The sequence below is a fragment of the Quercus robur genome, chromosome 2, assembly GCF_932294415.1.
Source record: "Quercus robur chromosome 2, dhQueRobu3.1, whole genome shotgun sequence".
In the NCBI taxonomy this organism is placed as follows: domain Eukaryota; kingdom Viridiplantae; phylum Streptophyta; class Magnoliopsida; order Fagales; family Fagaceae; genus Quercus; species Quercus robur.
The window spans coordinates 76,042,442-76,061,658 of NC_065535.1; the positions used below are offsets into that span (position 1 = coordinate 76,042,442).

General features: G+C 35.9%; 2 protein-coding genes across 2 annotated transcripts; both read left to right on the plus strand.

The window, feature by feature from the left end:
- The first annotated feature begins 1,014 nt into the window (after positions 1–1,014).
- LOC126715066 (AAA-ATPase ASD, mitochondrial-like) lies at positions 1,015–2,751 on the plus strand. The gene has a single exon (XM_050415494.1). The coding sequence runs from the start codon at positions 1,082–1,084 to the stop codon at positions 2,606–2,608; it is 1,527 nt and encodes a 508-aa protein (XP_050271451.1). The 5' UTR covers positions 1,015–1,081; the 3' UTR covers positions 2,609–2,751.
- Positions 2,752–16,067: 13,316 nt separating this feature from the next.
- Positions 16,068–16,607, plus strand: LOC126703525 (AAA-ATPase At3g28510-like). The gene has a single exon (XM_050402485.1). The coding sequence runs from the start codon at positions 16,068–16,070 to the stop codon at positions 16,605–16,607; it is 540 nt and encodes a 179-aa protein (XP_050258442.1).
- The last annotated feature ends 2,610 nt before the right edge of the window (positions 16,608–19,217 follow it).

A 19,217-nucleotide genomic window follows, 5' to 3' on the forward strand; every position in this document is an offset into this window, starting at 1 on the left:
ATTAACTATTTAATTAATTGTGAGTTCCAGTAAACTCAATTGGTAAAATTTTTTATATTTAAATAAAAGATCTGGAGTTCAATCCCTGCTTATATCAAAAATTAATTAGTGTCTTAATTTAATAATAAAGAGCTATCATTAGGAGTGAATGTCATAAGTTGACACTCTCTCAAAACAAAAAAAAAAAAAAACTATTTAATTAATTAATCGATCAGGAGATAATTAAGGGTTAGTAGAGAACATAATAATTGTCCTTTCTTGTGTTGCATTTTCGAACTTGATCTTGTACTTAGAATTTGAAAAATACAGTCAAACAAGAAGCACGGTCAAGGAATTTTCCAACATTACACCCAACACGCTTCAGTCTTGAGAAATACCAATATCAAACGGGTATGAGTTGGGATTACCATAATGTAATTATTTTTATTATAAAAATTCAGCTAACACATTATTTAAAAATCTCATTTGGCTGCTCTGTTAGTGTCATACATAAAAAAAAAAATATTAGCGGAAGTGGATAAAGAAACTAATTAATTGCGCTCGTAATTAATGCTCAATTACTAATTTAATACCGATAATCTTAGCCGCCATGTCTGCAATGTTTCTTTCGCATGACCTGTGATGAGAATCTATGCATTAGTAAGCCAGAAGATGTCCTCCATACGAACTTCTAAATGCTGACAGTGAAACCAAAAAAAAAAAAAATCGAATTCAAATATGGAGGCTACATAATTAAAATGACATGTAAGCGTCTCTCTCGTTTGCGAAACTCTTAACAACACAAAATTGCTTTTTTTAGGCAAGAGGACGAAAACTGGGTTGCGTGGAGGGTCCCTATTGTAATGAGCGTGGTTCCCCTGATGTGTAAATTTTGTTTCATTGTAATTTAAAAACTACTTGGAAAGGAATGCATGACAGAAACCTAAACATAAAAAAATAAAAAATAAATTCTATTTCTTACTCAACAAGAAATAACACCTAGCAGTGCAATTTAATTTCTATATATAACGTAGCTCGGAGTTGTTCTTTCATCAACAAACGTTTTCTTCTAACTACTCATAAAAGGTTTCGCGAGAGAAAAATGATGAGGATGGGGGAAACATGGTCTCAACTAGGCTCACTGATTGCGACCGCAATGTTTCTTTGGGCCATGTTTGACAAATATTTCCCTCACCATCTTCGTAGCCTAATCCTAAGTCATACTAAGAAATTGACTAGTTTCGTGTACCCTTATATCCAAATTAAGTTCCCTGAATTCACTGGCGAGTATCTTAAGCGAAGTGAAGCCTATGCTGCCATTGAAACATACCTCAGTAGCAAGTCCTCCAGCGAAGCTAAAAGTCTTAAAGCAGTAGTTGTCAAAGACAGCAGTCAACCTGTACAACTGAGCATGGACGAGAACGAAGAAGTTACAGATGAATTTGAAGGCATGAAGGTTTGGTGGGGTGTAAAGAAAATCCCCCAAAGAGCACAGCCATTTTCTTTCTACCCAGCGATGGAGGAGAAGAGGTATTACAAGCTCACTTTCCATAAATCTCACCGAGAAACTCTGTGTGTGAAATACATCAATCATGTCCTGCAAGAAGGAAAAGCAATAACGGTGACAAATCGACAAAGGAGGCTGTGCATCAACAATCCTAGTCAGAATTGGGGTGGCTACAGATCAACCAAATGGAGCCATGTCACTTTTGAGCACCCAGCAAGTTTTGACACTTTGGCCATGGACTCGAAGAAAAAGGAAGAAATCATCAATGACCTTATTAAGTTTAGTGAGGGAAAAGAGTATTATGCTAAGATTGGCAAGGCCTGGAAGCGTGGCTATCTTCTCTATGGTCCTCCCGGAACTGGTAAGTCTAGCATGATTGCTGCTATGGCTAACTACTTGAACTATGACATCTATGATCTTGAATTGACAACGGTTAAGGACAACACGGAGCTGAGGAGGCTTTTGATCGAGACGACAAGTAAGTCTATTATTGTGATTGAAGATATTGATTGCTCACTTGATCTTACGGGTCAACGAAAAAAGAAAAAGGAGCAAGAGAAGGATGAGGAAAAGAAGGACCCCGCTAGTAAAATGGCCAAAGGAGAAGAAGAAAGTAGTAGTAAGGTCACTCTCTCTGGTTTGTTGAATTTTATAGATGGGCTTTGGTCAGCTTGTGGGGGAGAGAGGATCATTGTTTTCACCACTAATTATGTGGAAAAGCTTGATCCGGCTCTCATTAGGAGGGGACGTATGGACAAGCACATAGAAATGTCCTATTGTGGCTTTGAAGCATTCAAGGTTCTTGCCAAGAATTATTTGGATGTTGACTCGCATGAATTGTTTGCGACCATTGACCATTTGTTGGAGGAAACCGATATGACTCCTGCTGATGTTGCTGAGAATTTGATGCCTAAGTCACAGAATGAAGATGCTGAGACTTGTTTAAAGAAATTGATTGAAGCTATTAAGACGGCCAAAGAGGAAGCAACAAAGAAGGCTGAGGAAGAGGCACGGTTAAAGGCAGAGAAAGAAGAGAAAGAGAAGCAAGAAGCTAGTCAAGAAGATGGGAAAGTAGTTGATATTAACTGGGGTTTAAATTTCTCAACATTCTTCAATCAATGATGGCCACTTCATCTTCTTCTTAAAAATTCATTCGCTTTTGTTTTTGTTTTTCTGGATCATGCGTGCTTATATGAATCCAATATAACCGTTTTCATGTTTAAATAAAAAGAAATGCAATTCCTGTTGGTGAAAGAAACAATCTATCCCTTTCTTGTTTGATACTTTGATTTTTTTTTTATTTTTTTTAAAGTTCCTTCTTTGATTTATATTTTCGCCACTAAATTTATTCCATATCAAGAAACAAATGACGAAAAACACTTAACACATTCATTGTGATATTCAAAAGATTTCGTTATCTTTAACTGTAAATGACTCCAATGAATCTCTCATCTCTTAAATTCTTAATATACACGCAGAAAGATCCCTCAGCTTAGGAATGGCAGATGTGAAAGAGAATGGTGTTGATGTTGTGAAAGATGACAAGACATTGGGTAATGAGGTGAAAGAAAATGGAGTCACCGCCTGAAGTAAACTAGGATACAATTATGACTGAATTTGTTCTTGTGTGCTCTGCATTATGTATATTAAAAGCCATCATATGCTATATTGATGCTTGAAGAATGTGAAAAGATGTGTAATAGTACTATGTATGGTGGTTAGAACTATTAGTCCACTAGGCTGTAGTGAGAAGATGTTTGTGTTTTTAGTTTGTTTAATATGAACTACTCTGTTCCTATAAGATTCAATAAGAACTAATCTGTTTCGTTTTGTTTTTTGTTTTTTTTTTTTTTTTCTTTTCCTACATAAATAGACCGATGGGAGTCAAAGCAGCCCCAAGTATTTGTAGATTGTAGTACTGTTCTAGGCTCCTAATTATTTTTTGAATATAGAAAATTAAAATACTGCCAACAACTATGGGCTTGGCCGACTTCAGCTGAGCAAAACTTAGCCAAGCTCTCAACCCAAGTTCATTCTGTCGGGCATGGACGGTGGGCCCAAGGGGGCCTGGCACCCCTGGTCCAATTTTTTTTTTTTTTTTTAAATTATTCTATATTTAATTTTGTAATTGGTCATCTTTTTCACCATCAGTTTAACTAGTCTAATCTAAATAGCAACTATTTAACTCAAAAATTTTAAAAAAATAATAAAAATATTCACAATGGTAATTATATTTTAGCAAAAAAACTATTTTACCACCAAAAAACAAAAAATCATGTGTTATTGGAGATATTAAAGCTAAATTTTTTGCAACTATAGTAAACTAGTATAGATACTAGTTGACTGAAGTTATTAAAAATAAAATATAATATTACATTAAGATTATATTTATTTCTTCAATTAAAAAACTCAAATTCTCTCTCTTTCTTATTATTTTAATGAATTTTTTATATTATTTTAAATGAAGTAATAAAAAAATAGATAAAGTAACTTTTTGAGATACAAAAAGTTAAAATTTTTAGCACCACCACTATAATACTCTAACTTCCACAAAAAAAAAAAAAAAAAAAAAAAAAAAAAAAAAAAAATCTTAGCCAACCTGGTATAAATAAAAAACAATATTTTGTTGTTGTTTTTATCTTTGTCTTTGTTGGTAAATGATTAATGTATTTGGAAACACTGATTTTATGTATTTATAATTTTTTTAATGGTATATGGATGTCTATTTGAATTTTTTTTCTTTTTTTTGCTAATTTAAAATCCTGAGTTCGTCCTTGCTCTCGGGCTAGAGGCCCATAGACGTTGGGGTTCAGTCAGGTTGATCCTAATTTTATTTTATTATTTTTTAGTTGAATAATCTAATGAAGAGATTAAACTCAATGTTCCAATAGAAAATACAGCACATTGCATGATATCCCAAAAACTACCCCAGAAAAGTATTAGTGCTAAAAAGCAGGATCACTTATTTAATGTCTTACTAAGGGTTAAACTTCAGAGTGATGAACAAAGATTGCACGAACCATGTGTTGGGGATGAAAATGAACCTATATATGAGTAGTATACATTCTATAATCGTAAACATTATATATAGGGTTGGGTTCAAGTTATATCTGATGTAATTCTAAGCAATATTACACCACCTAATAACTTGTTATAGAATTCATATTTTGAAAATCGCACCGTTGAATTACATGTTCTATATGTTTTTAATAATCATGCCAATTTTCATGTCAATTAGATGTTATTTACTATTTGATCCATAAACTTATCTTTTATACATTATTTTAAACTACAAAAACTTGAATTGAAAAAATTGATTGATGACATGTCTATTAATGAAGATTAAGATAATGTAATATAACGGTAGATTTATTAAAATTTGCATCCAATTAAAAAATATTGACTGGTGTAACATTGCTTAAAGTTACACCAGGTGTAACTTGAACCCAACCCATATATATATATAGTTTTAGCCTATGAGGTTCATTTCTGATGATTGTCCTCTTTATCATCAGACCAAGACACCAATTGATTTTTTGTATAGGTGAAAATTGAATCCTAGATCTCTTATTCAGCCATCAAAAATTTTACCAATTAAATTAACTAGAATCTACTATAATATATCATAAACTTTAGTGTATTACAAAGGAAAAAATTCAAATAATGGAAGACAATAAAAACACACCTCGTATCATTATTGTTTAATAATAATTTGCAGAGAAAACCACTTCAAAATTAATATATTATGAATGAATAGTTTTGTCTTTATAACCTATTACCTTAAAAAAAAAAAAAAAAAAAAAAAAAAAACCCTTTTGAGGAAGAACAAAACTTCTTTTTAAGTCTAGACTATTGTCACAGGATAGATTTCACCCAAATTTCTCTTTTTATCGCACTAAGTGTTGTATATATAGGTATATCCAAGGATAGGTTGTAATAATGATATTTGAGTTTGGAGAATATTGTTTCATAAAGTGAAAATTCAAGTTTCGGAATTTTCTAAATGAAAATTCGAAAATCTGAATTTTTTGGAATTTTCTAGAATTTTCTGCAGAATTTTCTGGTAATTTCATAAGGGTTGAAGAGGTTTCAATCTTTGTTAACTCTTTTATGAAAAAATAACTAACTCTCTATACATGCCTTTTCATGAAACATAACCCTATGAGTATAAATAGAAGCTTATGTTCACTTGAAAAAAAATAACTAATTCTCCATACATGTCTTTTCATGAAACATAACCATATGGGTATAAATAGAGGCTTATGTTCACTTGAAAAAAAAAATAAATAAATAAAAAGTTTGAGAGAAACACAAGAAATCCTGTGGTCATTCTCCAAAATTGCTATCTGTAGAACCTAACATCTTGGTTGTATCATGGGAACAAATTTGCGATAACCCTTTAGCAACAAAAGTGTGAGGGGCAAATATTATCTAAGGAAAATGATATAGTGCTTCTAAGTTATCTATTTTCTGTTTGTCTTTTATGTTAACCTTATTCTTCCATTATTACTTTTTGTAATATCCCCAACAATTTTAGACAATATTTGACTACAAGACAAGGAACAAGTGATGTTTCAGCGTTAAAGATGTTGAATCATGAGTTGCTGAAATTGGATCGCTTTGATGGAACCAATTTCTCTTGATGGGAAGACAAGATGAAATTCCTACTTACTACACTGAAACTTTTCTATGTCTTGGACCCGAATTTGATGCCTTTTCCTACTGAAAGTGATGATTCTTTCACATTGTGAATGCATTAAAAGCCATGTTCATAGTTTGAAAATTGAAGGTACGAATTTTTTGTTCATGGGCAATTTGAATTTCAAATTGATTGATGAATTTCTTTGTTAGAATATTTGCATGTGTTGCGAATTCATTTGAAATGAGATATAAGAATAAAATTTTAACATGTTTAAATGTTATAAAGTGAAGTAGAAAATCTAAAGGATGGGAATTTAAACTCTTAAAGTGATAAAATATATGAATATTTTCCTAAGTGATTTTCTAAACTATGTGAAGACATTAAGGAACATGTCAAAAGATCTCACTTTAGATCAATTCAGACAACATCACTGAATTGAAGAGGAAAAGTCCGGTTAGAGGTGTATCTAACACCGATTCTAAAGTGAATATGAACAATGTTAAAATTGGAAGTTCTAGTAAGAACAATAAACACTTGAATATGAATAAGAGTGTGAATGGTTTTAGAAGAATAACTCTAAGGATCCCAACAATGACAAGTAGAATTTCATGTTTCCTTTGTGAAAAGAAAGACCATTACATTTGAGAATGTAAGTTCTTAAAGAATAAGAAGAATGAAAATGGAAGTGCCAATGAAGCAATTGTCATTAAGGACATTATTGCTATGGTGAGTGATGTATGTAATAAAGATCACTATATTTCATATGGTTGTAATTACAAATCCTTCTGATTGGTGTCTTGATTCAGGTGCAATGTTGCATGTGTGCAACTAGAAGGCACAATTCAAGACTTATGAGGAGTCTTCCATAGAACTAGAAGTGCTTGTGGACATCGACAGTAAGGCAAAAGTTCATGAAAAGTGCATTGTTGAAGTGAAATTGAGTTTTGGCAAGAAGTTCTCTTAACCAATGCTATATTTTTCATGTACCTAATATCAAGAAAAGCCAATTTGTTATTTAAGAATGGTCTTGTCCAAGAATGAGATATTAGTAGGCAATGGATATGCTACTATCTGAGTGTTATTTATCAATATGTTTTGGTTGTGCTTATATTGTTGATTCTTTATTTGTGGCATACTAGATTGAGATTTTTAAATTTAGCGAAAATGCACTTTTGGTCCCTACATTTTGGGCCGATTCTCGATTTGGTCCCTAAATTGATTTCACTCCTAGGTCAGTCCCTGATTTCAGAAAATCGTTTTTATTTTGGTCCCTGCCATCAACCCAGTAACAGAAAATGCATACATGGCAAACAAAATGCACTGTTGGCATATTAGATGCTGACGTGACTAATAAAATAAAATAAAAAACCACGTCAGCATGCCATGTCATCGTTTAATTTTTAAAAATATTAATTTATTAATTTGAAAAAAATTAAAAATACATAGTTTCAAATTTGAACGTCAATACACAAGAACTCAAGAACATGAACCCAGATCACAAGAACTCAAGAACACAAAATTCCTGGGCATTCAACATCTTTCCCAAAAAATTTTACCAAACACTGAAAAAATTCACATCTAAAAAGCCGATATCTAAGATTTTCATCAAAACATTTTCTTTCCACCTAAAACCAGAAATTTTCTTATGAAACAAACACACACACAAACCCAGCCAATTCGACTCACAATAACAACAAACCCAACCAACCTCATAAATTTTCCTTGAATAATCATCAACATTTTCCCTAGAAAATCAAGATTTTTCTTTCAAACCAAGCACTAAAATAACTCACATTTAATAAACCGATGCTTAAAATACATACAAAATCCCTATCCTCCACCGAAACCTCCAACAAATCAAACCCATAAACTTAGAAAAATCATCAAATCCACATGAAAAAAGACAAACCCAGAAATTTAAAATAAACACAGCAATAAGTGAACAGATCAAAAACCCACCGATCAAGCCACTGACCCTGCAATTCGAAACCCACATGAATAGATCAGACCACCAATCACCACTGCTGCCGCCGATCAATCCATCAAGCCACCATAACCCACTCCAACAACAAACCCATCCAATGATCCAGCCCCACCCACCACCGGACCAAACACCACTTCACAACGACTACCACCGATCTCAGCCCATCTCTCTCTAAACCCAAATCAAACCCAAATCCCAAAGAGATAGCTGAAAGAGAGAGATCTTGATTCAAGGAAAAGCCGAAAGAGAGAGAGCAAGCTTCAAACCAAATTTTTGCAAAAAGAGAGAGGGAGAAGAAGGTTGAGTGAGCTCCGGCCATAGACAATGGAGAGTGAGAGATTCTATCCATGGAGCGTGAAGAGAGTGAGGGAATTTGAGATTAGTCTTTGTGTGTAGAGATTTTTTTAAAGCTTATGAGGTTAAAGAAAAATAAAAACAAAATAAAAAAAAATTAAAAAGATAATTGTGGGGGGTAAAAGACCCGGAGGCCCACGTCAATGTCTACATTGGGCCAAGGGCCCAGCCCAAAGAAAAGCCCCTTCTCGGCATGGATGTAGCCGAGGATAAAGGAGGCAACCTGCCACTAGTAGTGATGCCCCAAACCGTTCTACGGAATAGGAAAAGTGCTAAAGCAGAAAAAGACAACAGAGAAAACAGAAGTGTCTGAGGGAAAGGCTGCCATTATAGCATTCCATGCCTTGTGCCTGACACAGCCATACTCTTTTGCCTTTACAACCATTCCCAACAACTAGAAGGAAGGGCTGATGGGACAGGTACCTACCCTAGAGACCCCATTCAAGAGGAAGAAAACTACTATAAAAGGGGGTGGAGGGAAACAAAAAGGGTAGGGTGGAGACCCCCCCCCCCAAAATGACAAACCAGTGGCACCAGGAAGAGTTCTTCATTCCATGCCGACGACCAATCCTTTCTGGAAAACTCAGTCTATCCCAACTTGACCGTGATAACCGTTGTCCATATATCAGAGCCTAGCTCTTTGGCCCACTCTCTACAAATTCATTATACCGAGCTCACTGGTCTAAGGTCCCATGCATCTTGGGTTTGACCTGAAAAACGTGACCTTACAATTGGCGCTGTCTGTGGGAAAAGCTTGTGCGTTGGCAAATGCAACTGTTAATCACGGTCAAGTTCCTATCAGTGAGAGTCCCTCGAGAGGACCACTTTGGCAATGGTGTAAGCTACGCGAAAGCCACCCCCCATTATTTCCAAGAACACACTGTCATTGTCGTTACTCATCTTCCACTTAGGTCTACACTCCGAAGCGTTGACAACACGGGGAGGATTGCTGAACAGAGTTCGGTTCTAAGGGCTTCTGACGTAAAATGTGTGCCCCGTGCACTTGTTAAGGGGCTAACTCTCGCGGGCCTAATAGTCCGGTTAGCTGAATTCCCTTCGGAGAAAGACGCCGAAAGCCAAACCAGAATCTTTTGAAGCGGTTAAACAAAACCTTAGCTATGTCGAGTCTTCGGACCTTCGGCTTTGGGCATATTGACGCGTACCTATGACACTCCCAGAAGTCTAAGTGCTAGACAGAACCAAGGTCTTGCATGGTCCTCGAACTCAAACCTATGAGGAAACTAGTCACTCCAAAAGCCTAAGTGCTAGACAGAACCAAAGTCTTGCATGGTCCTCGGACTCAAACCTATGGGGAAACTAGTCACTCCAAGAGCTTAAGTGCTAGACAGAACTAAGGTCTTGCATGGTCCTCAGACTCAAACCTATGGGGAAACTAGTTACTCTAGAAGTCTAAGTGCTAGACAGAACCAAGGTCTTGCATGGTCCTCGAACTCAAACCTATGGGGAAACTAGTCACTCCAAGAGCCTAAGTGCTAGATAGAACAAAGCTCTTGCATGGTCCTCGGACTCAAACCTATGGGGAAACTAGTCACTCCAAGAGCCTAAGTGCTAGACAGAACCAAGGTCTTGCATGGTCCTCGGACTCAAACCTATGGGGAAACTAGTCACTCCAGTAGTCTAAGTGCTAGATAGAACCAAGGTCTTGCATGGTCCTCGGACTCAAACCTATGGGGAAACTAGTCACTCCAAGAGCCTAAGTGCTAGATAGAACAAAGCTCTTGCATGGTCCTCGGACTCAAACCTATGGGGAAACTAGTCACTCCAAGAGCCTAAGTGCTAGACAGAACCAAGGTCTTGCATGGTCCTCGGACTCAAACCTATGGGGAAACTAGTCACTCCAGAAGCCTAAGTGCTAGATAGAACCAAGGTCTTGCATGGTCCTCGAACTCAAACCTATGGGGAAACTAGTCACTCCAAGAGCCTAAGTGCTAGATAGAACAAAGCTCTTGCATGGTCCTCGGACTCAAACCTATGGGGAAACTAGTCACTCCAAGAGCCTAAGTGCTAGACAGAACCAAGGTCTTGCATGGTCCTCGGACTCAAACCTATGGGGAAACTAGTCACTCCAGAAGCCTAAGTGCTAGATAGAACCAAGGTCTTGCATGGTCCTCGAACTCAAACCTTTGGAGAAACTAGTTACTCTAGAAGTCTAAGTGCTAGACAGAACCAAGGTCTTGCATGGTCCTTGGACTCAAACCTATGGGGAAACTGGTCACTCCAAGAGCCTAAGTGCTAAACAGAACCAAAGTCTTGCATGGTCCTCAGACTCAAACCTATGGGGAAACTAGTCACTCCAGAAGCCTAAGTGCTAGATAGAACCAAGGTCTTGCATGATCCTCAGACTCAAACCTTTGGGGAAACTAGTTACTACAGAAGTCTAAGTGCTAGACAAAACCAAGGTCTTGCATGGTCCTCGGACTCAAACTTATGGGGAAACTAGTCACTTCAAGAGCCTAAGTGCTAGACAGAACCAAGGTCTTGCATGGTCCTCGGACTCAAACCTCTGGGGAAACTAGTCACTCCAGCAGTCTAAGTGCTAGACAGAACCAAGGTCTTGCATGATCCTTGGACTCAAACCTATGGAGAAACTAGTTACTCTAGAAGTCTAAGTGCTAGACAAAACCAAGGTCTTGCATGGTCCTCAAACTCAAACCTTTGGGGAAACTAGTTACTGCAGAAGTCTAAGTGCTAAACAGAACCAAGGTCTTGCATGGTCCTCGAACTCAAACCTATGGGGAAATTAGTCACTTCAAGAGCCTAAGTGCTAGACAGAACCAAGGTCTTGCATGGTCCTCGGACTCAAACCTATGGGGAAACTAGTCACTCCAGCAGTCTAAGTGCTAGACAGAACCAAGGTCTTGCATGATCCTTGGACTCAAACCTATGGAGAAACTAGTTACTCTAGAAATCTAAGTGCTAGACAGAACCAAGGTCTTGCATGGTCCTCGGACTCAAACCTATGGGGAAACTAGTCACTCCAAGAGTCTAAGTGCTAGACAGAACCAAGGTCTTGCATAGTCCTCGGACTCAAACCTATGGGGAAACTAGTCACTCTAGAAGCCTAAGTGCTAGATAGAACTAAGGTCTTGCATGGTCCTCAAATTCAAACCTATGGGGAAACTAGTTACTCTAGCACTCTAAATGCTAGACAAAACCAAGGTCTTGCATGGTCCTCGGACTCAAATCTATGGGGAAATTAGTCACTTCAGAAGCCTAAGTGCTAGACAGAACCAAGGTCTTGCATAGTCCTCAGACTCAAACCTATGGGAAAACTAGTCACTCCAAGAGCTAAGTGCTAGATAGAACCAAGGTCTTGCATGATCCTCGGACTCAAACCTATGGGGAAACTAGTCACTCCAGAAGCCTAAGTGCTAGACAGAACCAAGGTCTTGCATAGTCCTCAGATTCAAACCTATGGGAAAACTAGTCACTCCAAGAGCTAAGTGCTAGATAGAACCAAGGTCTTGCATGGTCCTCGGACTCAAACCTATGGGGAAACTAGCTACTCCAAGAAAACCTAAGTCTTAGACGGAACGAAAGTCTTGCGTGATCCTCGGACTTCAGGCTTTGTGGAAATTAACATGCGATGGTACCTTTCTAAGCGTTCAAGCTGAGTTCAATCATGCCTCGGTCCTCGGATCAGTCGCCGAAAAGCAAGTTAAAACTATAAATATCATCAGAAACGTGGAAAAGAACCCTAGTACCCGGTGATCCCCTCGGACAGCTTACTTTAGGTTACACGTCCTCAGGCGGTCACCCTATTCGCAGTATAGAACATGCGGTTGTTCTTCTCGGTTAGTCTAATAAGGTTAACTTACTTAAAGTTGGCGTTGCTGTGCCCATCAATTTTGATAAGTTTAGAGTGACAACTCTTCACGATCAATGACATCAGTTCTAAGTACTATTCAAAAGAAAAGACACCAGCACATCCATTCATAAAACAATTATTGTAGAAAAGAAAGGATACACAGAATGAAATAAAATTGTGTTTTTGTTAGATAAATAAAGAATGCAAAGTACAATAAAAAGGCTTAGACAAGCCTATAGTAGAAGCTAACTAAAAAAAAAAAGGGTACACGGGAACGATAAATCCTCAATCTTGCTTCAGCAGCAATCGAGCAAGTACGGATGGCACTAGCGGTGGAAGAGAAGAAGAAGCGGAGGTGCGCAATCCACGACCTTGCTCTAGCAGCAACCAAGCAAGTCTGGATGGCACCGGCGATGGAAGAGAAGAAGAAGCAGGAACGCCAAACCTCCATACTTGCTCTAGCAGCAATCGAGCAAGTATGGATGGTATCGAAGATGGGAAACCTAAACCCTCACATACGTGGCATACGGCGTCGGATGAAAGTCCAAATTTTGTCGCACCAAAAATCTGATGCGACCTACACCTGCTTTGGATTTTGGCTGAAGGAAGAGAGACTTCTTTCTTGTCCAGTCGAAGGGGAGAAATATCTTTAGCCTTTGTCTCCCTTGCCCTGACTGGGCCATTCTGAATCTCAGAGACACCCGAAACTTCTGAAGAGGGTTTGGTTCCTTCACCCTCACCCTATCTTTGACCATTTCACTCCCTAAATCTCGGTCACTCTCACAGTGGAGACTTTGGGAGCATTGGGAGAGTTAGAAACCTGAAAAACTTGGGGGTCTGCGAACAAAAGGGAATGATCTCCCACCATGCATCTTATATAGGGGGCAAACCTGGTGGCAATCAATTCGCCCAAATCTCCAAGAAGGAATTACAAGCGAGATAAATCTCACTCAATTTCTAATTTGCCTCTCTCGTTTGTAACCCAAATGCTCATGCAACAATGAACCCACAATAAAAATAAATAAATTAAATTAAAAACAAACAGAAAAATAAAAACAAGATAAGGGAAAAAATCGAATGAAGTTACCAATAGAAGAGTTTCCACCAGCTATGCTTTGCTCCAAAAAATTGCCTCTAAACACATAGTAGCTCCCCGACAACGGCGCCAAAATTGCTTACTCACTCCCAAATGTAGGAGATCGTAGCAATATAATTCTCAGAGTACCGAGGTCGAACCACAAGTAGTGGGGTAAATTCAAAGACAATATAATTAAACAATAATTTGGGTGAAGAAGAAAAATACTTTTGCTTGGTGATTGTTAACAAGAATAATAATAAAAATTGATTCAAATCAATAATGTAAATATTAGGGCATCGAGGTGGTTCCCTATATCGATATGAAATTCTTTGTGATCTAAGAAAATATATATTTCATAATTGATTGTTCTTATAAAATTAAACACTTATGATTCAGTTGAACTGAGACAATTCAAAAACGTATGATAACCTTGATTGATAATGCGGTTAGAAAAGTTTTCAGAAAAACCCATTCACTTTAAAACCTGATTTCTATTTGAAACTATTAGAAATTCATCTAAACAATAAGAAAAACATTATTGAACTTATTGAAATCATGGAAGAACTAATACATCAAAAGAAATCTAATTGAACAATCAAATGTGTCGTTGATAAAATCCTAGAAAGAATCGCATTAAATATTAATACCATATAGAAGAAACATAACCCCTAGCCCTAGCAAAGAGTTTAAGCTGCCATTAGAGAAAGGAAAATACAAGGTTCTCTCCAAAATTTGTTCTACACAGCCTTCCTTCCAAAACCCTAATGTAAAAAGTGTTGAAAGAAAATAAAACATTTACTATTTTAATTTCCGTCCAAGTTTACAGCCATAACTTGTGAGTTAATTTCGGCCTTCAAATTTTGAGAATTTCGAAAAACTTAAAACTGGAAAGTTGTAGATATTTAAGTTACATTTCCAACCCATGTAGCCTTGTGTCAATTGGATTTTTGAGGAGAGAGATACACCCAAAATACTGATCAGTGCTCAAATCAGATTTTTCCTTTTCAGATTCTGCCTCTTTGATTTCTTTCTTTATTTGAAGCTTCCAATCATGGTAGACGATCCAAGCACTTCAGCTGCACCTTCTTAGACATTTAAGCATGGTCCTTTAGCTCCACTTTAATTCTAGTTTGGCCTCCATTCTCTCACAAATTCTTGTAAACTCATCTTTACGTAATTTCTTGAATAAGATGCTATTCATTGTGTGTAATTTTCTATTTTCAGGAAATTATGTGAGAAAGATGAGTTTACAGGAATTTGTAAGAGAATGGAGGCCAAACTAGAATTAAAGTGGAGCTAAAGGACCATGCTTAAATGTCTAAGGAGGTGAAATTGGAGTGCTTGGATCGTCTACCATGATTGGAAGCTTCAAATAAATAAAGAAATCAAAGAGGCAGAATCTGAAAAGGAAAAATCTGATTTGAGCACTGATCAGTATTTTGGGTGTATCTCTCTCCTCAAAAATCCAATTGACACAAGGCTGGATCGATTGGAATTGTGACTTAAATATCTACAACTTTCCAGTTTTGAGTTTTTTGAAATTCTCAAATTTTGAAGGCTGAATTTAACCACAAGTTACTGCTGTAAACCTGGAAGGAAATTAAAATATTAAATGTTTTATTTTCTTTGGACACTTTTTACATTAGGGTTTTGGAAGGGAGGCTGTGTAGAACGAATTTTGGAGAGAAAACCTTGTATTTTCCTTTTTCTTCTATACGGTATGAATATTTAATGTGATTCTTTATAGGATTTTATCAACGACATATTTGATTGTTCAATTAGATTTCTTTTGATGTATAAGTTCTTCTATGCGTTCAATAAGTTCAATCAAGTTTTTCTTATTATTTAAATGAATTTCTAATAGTTTCAAATAGAAATCAGGTTATAAAAGTGAATGAGTTTTTCTGAAAACTTTTCTAACCGCATTATCAATCGAGATTATCATGTGTTCTTGAATTGTCTCAATTCAGCCGAATCATAAGTGTTTAATTGTATAAGAACAATCAATTATGAAATATATATATTTTCTTAGATCACAAAGAATTTCATATCAATATAGGAAAACACCCTGATGCCCTAGTATTTACATTATTGATTTGAATCAATTTTTATTATTATTCTTGTTAACAATCACCAAGCAAAAGTATTTTTCTTCTTCACCCAAATTATTGTTTAATTATATTGTCTTTGAATTTACCCCGCTCCTTGTGGTTCGACCTCGGTACTCCGAGAATTATATTGCTACGATCTCCTGCACTTGGGAGTGAGCAAGCATCTTCCATGAACGGACTAAACACATTGAGATCGATTGTCATTTTATCCATTATCATCTTGTCCATGGTGCTCTCAAGCTGATCTCAGTCTCCTCTAAAGATTAACTTGCAAATATCTTCACCAAGTCACATCCTAAAGGATGCCTTCATACTTTGGTTGACAACCTCAAGTTGGTCTCACATCCACCTTGAATTTAAGGGGGGCTATTAATGTGTATAGTGTTGTGGGCTTTAGGCCCAACTAGATTAGTTGTATAGCACACATTCTTGTACTACACTCTTACTTATACTGCACTCTTATGCCTTCTATATAAAGGCACTCATGTATATTCTTTCATTTGAGAAATACAATATTGTTGCATTCAATATTTCTTTCAAGGAAAAAGTGAAGGATGAAGAAAATAAAGATCCTATTAGTAAAATGGCCAAAGAAGAAGAAGAAGAAGAAGTAGAAAGCAATAGTAAGCTCACTCTCTCTGGTTTGTTGAATTTTATAGATCAGATTTGGTCGGCTACTGGGGGAGAGAGGATCATTGTCTTCACCACTACTTATGTGGAAAAGCTTGATCCAGCTCTCATTAGGAGGGGACATAGGGACAAGCACATAGAATTGTCCTATTGTTCCTTTGAAGCATTCAAGGTTCTTGCTAGGAATTATTTGGATGTTCATTCACATGAGTTGTTTGCGACAATTGACCGTTTGTTGGAAGAAACCAATATGACTCCTGCTGATGTTGCTCAGAATTTGATGCCCAAGTCTCTAATTGAAGATGCTGAGATATGTTTGAAGAGCTTGATTGAAGCTCTTGAGACAGTCAAGCCGGAAGCAAGAATAAAGGCTGAGGAAGAAGGAAGGCTAAAGATGGTGAAAGAAAAGCAAGAAGCTGCTCAAGAAGATGTGAAAGTTGATGAATCTTCACCTAAAGTGAAAGAGAGTTGTATTGAAGTTGTGAAACATTGAATTAGTGTTTTGGGTATGTAATTTGGAAGTAGTTAATTGAAGTGGCAGTCATTCATTAGTAGTCTAAAAAGTCTTTTTAGTACTGTTGGTCTTGACCACATCACTTTTTAAGGTGATGCTTTCGACACCAATAATATGGTAAATTTAACTATTTAATCACATAATTCTAATGCCCCTTTATGTGTGAGTTCAAACTTCCTTTTAATAGGTAAAATTCAACATGTGAGATTTTAAATAGAAGGTAGTGTAGAAAAGACAATAATCGAACTTAAGACATCTTGTCCTAATAATATCATATATTAAATTACCAATTGTTCCAAAAGTTTAAATTATTAAAATATGGTAATTTAATTATTTAATCACATACTTTTAATGGTTGCTAATATTAACCTCCGTGCTTCTTGGCTGCTTATTAGTTCTTGGCTCCTTATTGGTTCTATCAATCATGTAACTAAGTCCTGGGGCCTTCTCAATATCTGGTCTTTCAGCCCATGTTCTTAAACTAGAGAAAGCAGAAAGACGACCGAACCCTAGATCATTTTCCTCCTCTTAGGTGATCCTAATTTTTTTTTAAATAAAAAAAAGGACTCGCGGGTGTGTTTAAACTCTGTTTACACATGGTGTGTGACTATTGGAACGTTAGATGGGGTGTACCACTACTCAAAAAACCCATGATCTAGGACTCGCATAAGTTTTATATGTTGTTTGCGTCTTTTATTTATGTGTTTATCTTGAGTTTTTTTTAATAATTATTTTATTTGGACTTGAATGTTAGAATTTTTATTAATATTTAGTTGCAAACCTATGCAATGCATGATCTGGGATAGTTACAATTTTTTTTTTTGTGTCGGTATATATATATATATATATATTTGTTTATAAAAAGTTTTGAGCTTCTTTAATCTACTCAATAGAGTCATCAACATAAAGAGTTTACTTCATGTGGCCTAATTTTGTCATATTAACTATTTTGAGTGCTTGTATGAATATATATATATATATATATATAATTATTCTTGTTAGAGGGTGGAGAGGACAATAAATTTATTATATAAAGGAATTTCTATCATGGTATGTTGAATAACTTATACATTGCAATATGAGCTTCACATGTATCAATAGAAAAAAACTTTCATGTGGTGAATCATTTAAAAGCATAAGAGAATCATAGTGGTCTTCAAATTCAAATTATATCATATCAAAACACTAAAATTATGTAATTCATTCAAAACCTAAAATATTAATATTAGCTAAAGGGAAAAAAGAACATAAAGAAAGATATTATCACAAATTATTAAATTAAACAATTAAAAATAATAATATTATTTTCGTCATCTATATTTTTTAATAAATTCGAATTTAGAATAACTACTTTCATTTGTTTTAATAAATTCGGATTTATTAAAATTTATTTTCATTTTTTTAAAAGAAATGGTACCATGTGACAGTAAAGATAATACAAATTGTACCATTATAAGTCTATAAGACTCATTACATTGATGCATCAACATCAAAATGACATGTGTAATAATTAAACACAAACAAAGCATGTGAAATGATAAAGCTAAAGACAAACACACCCAATACATATTAAGAAACCATAAACCATAACGCCTTTTTTGCATAACAAGTTCTAAAATAAAGTAAAACACTTAAATATCAGTAACTTAAACTAACTTCAAGCTAGGAACGACGTGCAATCGCTACAATGGAAACTAGAATTTTATTATAATGAAAAGAAAATTCTGAAAACAACACACTAGGAAACATTGTTATCAAATAAACTAAAAAAAGAACAGACCACATTTTTCCACAATCACTAGCCAATGCATAATTAATATTGCAATAGCAAATGATGTGCTGGTCTGAATTTATAGGCATGTTCAAATTTCCTTCGGTGTTGGTACAGCCCTAGAAGCATTATATGCACATTTACTCTTGAGCAATAGAGGGAATAAAGGATTAAGTGGGAACATCTTGGGCCAACACTAGTCACTAACAATAGTTCTGGATTTGCAACAAGCAGGACCAATCACACCAAATTTTCCCCTAGAAAGAGTTCCATAAATCTCATTAATACACCCATTAATGCTTGAAAGCGATGACTAGCATTTTGCAATGTCTTGTTCCTAGTTCCCTTTTGATAGTCCTTGTAAAGGTAATTTCACTGGTGAGAGCTTATTCATAGTGATTTGATTAGCTCCCAGAGGTGAAGGTGCAGCTCCTCCAACTCTAAAGCCAGTTAAACAAACATTTTTAGCTTTGATGGAAAAGCTGGGTTAAAAGAGAACAATTTAGGCCAGCAATGGTCACTGACCAAAGTAATGGCTTTGCAACAAATAGTACCAAAGAAGCTAATTTTGCCACTAAAAATGGAGTTAATAACATCTATAAGACACCCTTGTACACCTAAAAGAAATTACCAGCATTGTTGTATGTCTTGATCCTCAGGTAGAAGCCCTGGGAGAGCAACCTTGCTTGTGGTGAGTCTAGAGATTTGTCTATTTCCTTTAGATGATTGACCACACGAGTTATTGAGCAATGGAGCAAAGATGGGATTGGAGGGGAACAATTTAGACAAGCAATTTTCTTCAATCTTCGAGATGGCAT

Coding starts and splice junctions, on each gene's coding strand:
- LOC126715066 (XM_050415494.1), top strand. CDS start 1,082: ATGATGAGGATGGGGGAAACATGGTCTCAACTAGGCTCACTGATTGCG.
- LOC126703525 (XM_050402485.1), top strand. CDS start 16,068: ATGGCCAAAGAAGAAGAAGAAGAAGAAGTAGAAAGCAATAGTAAGCTC.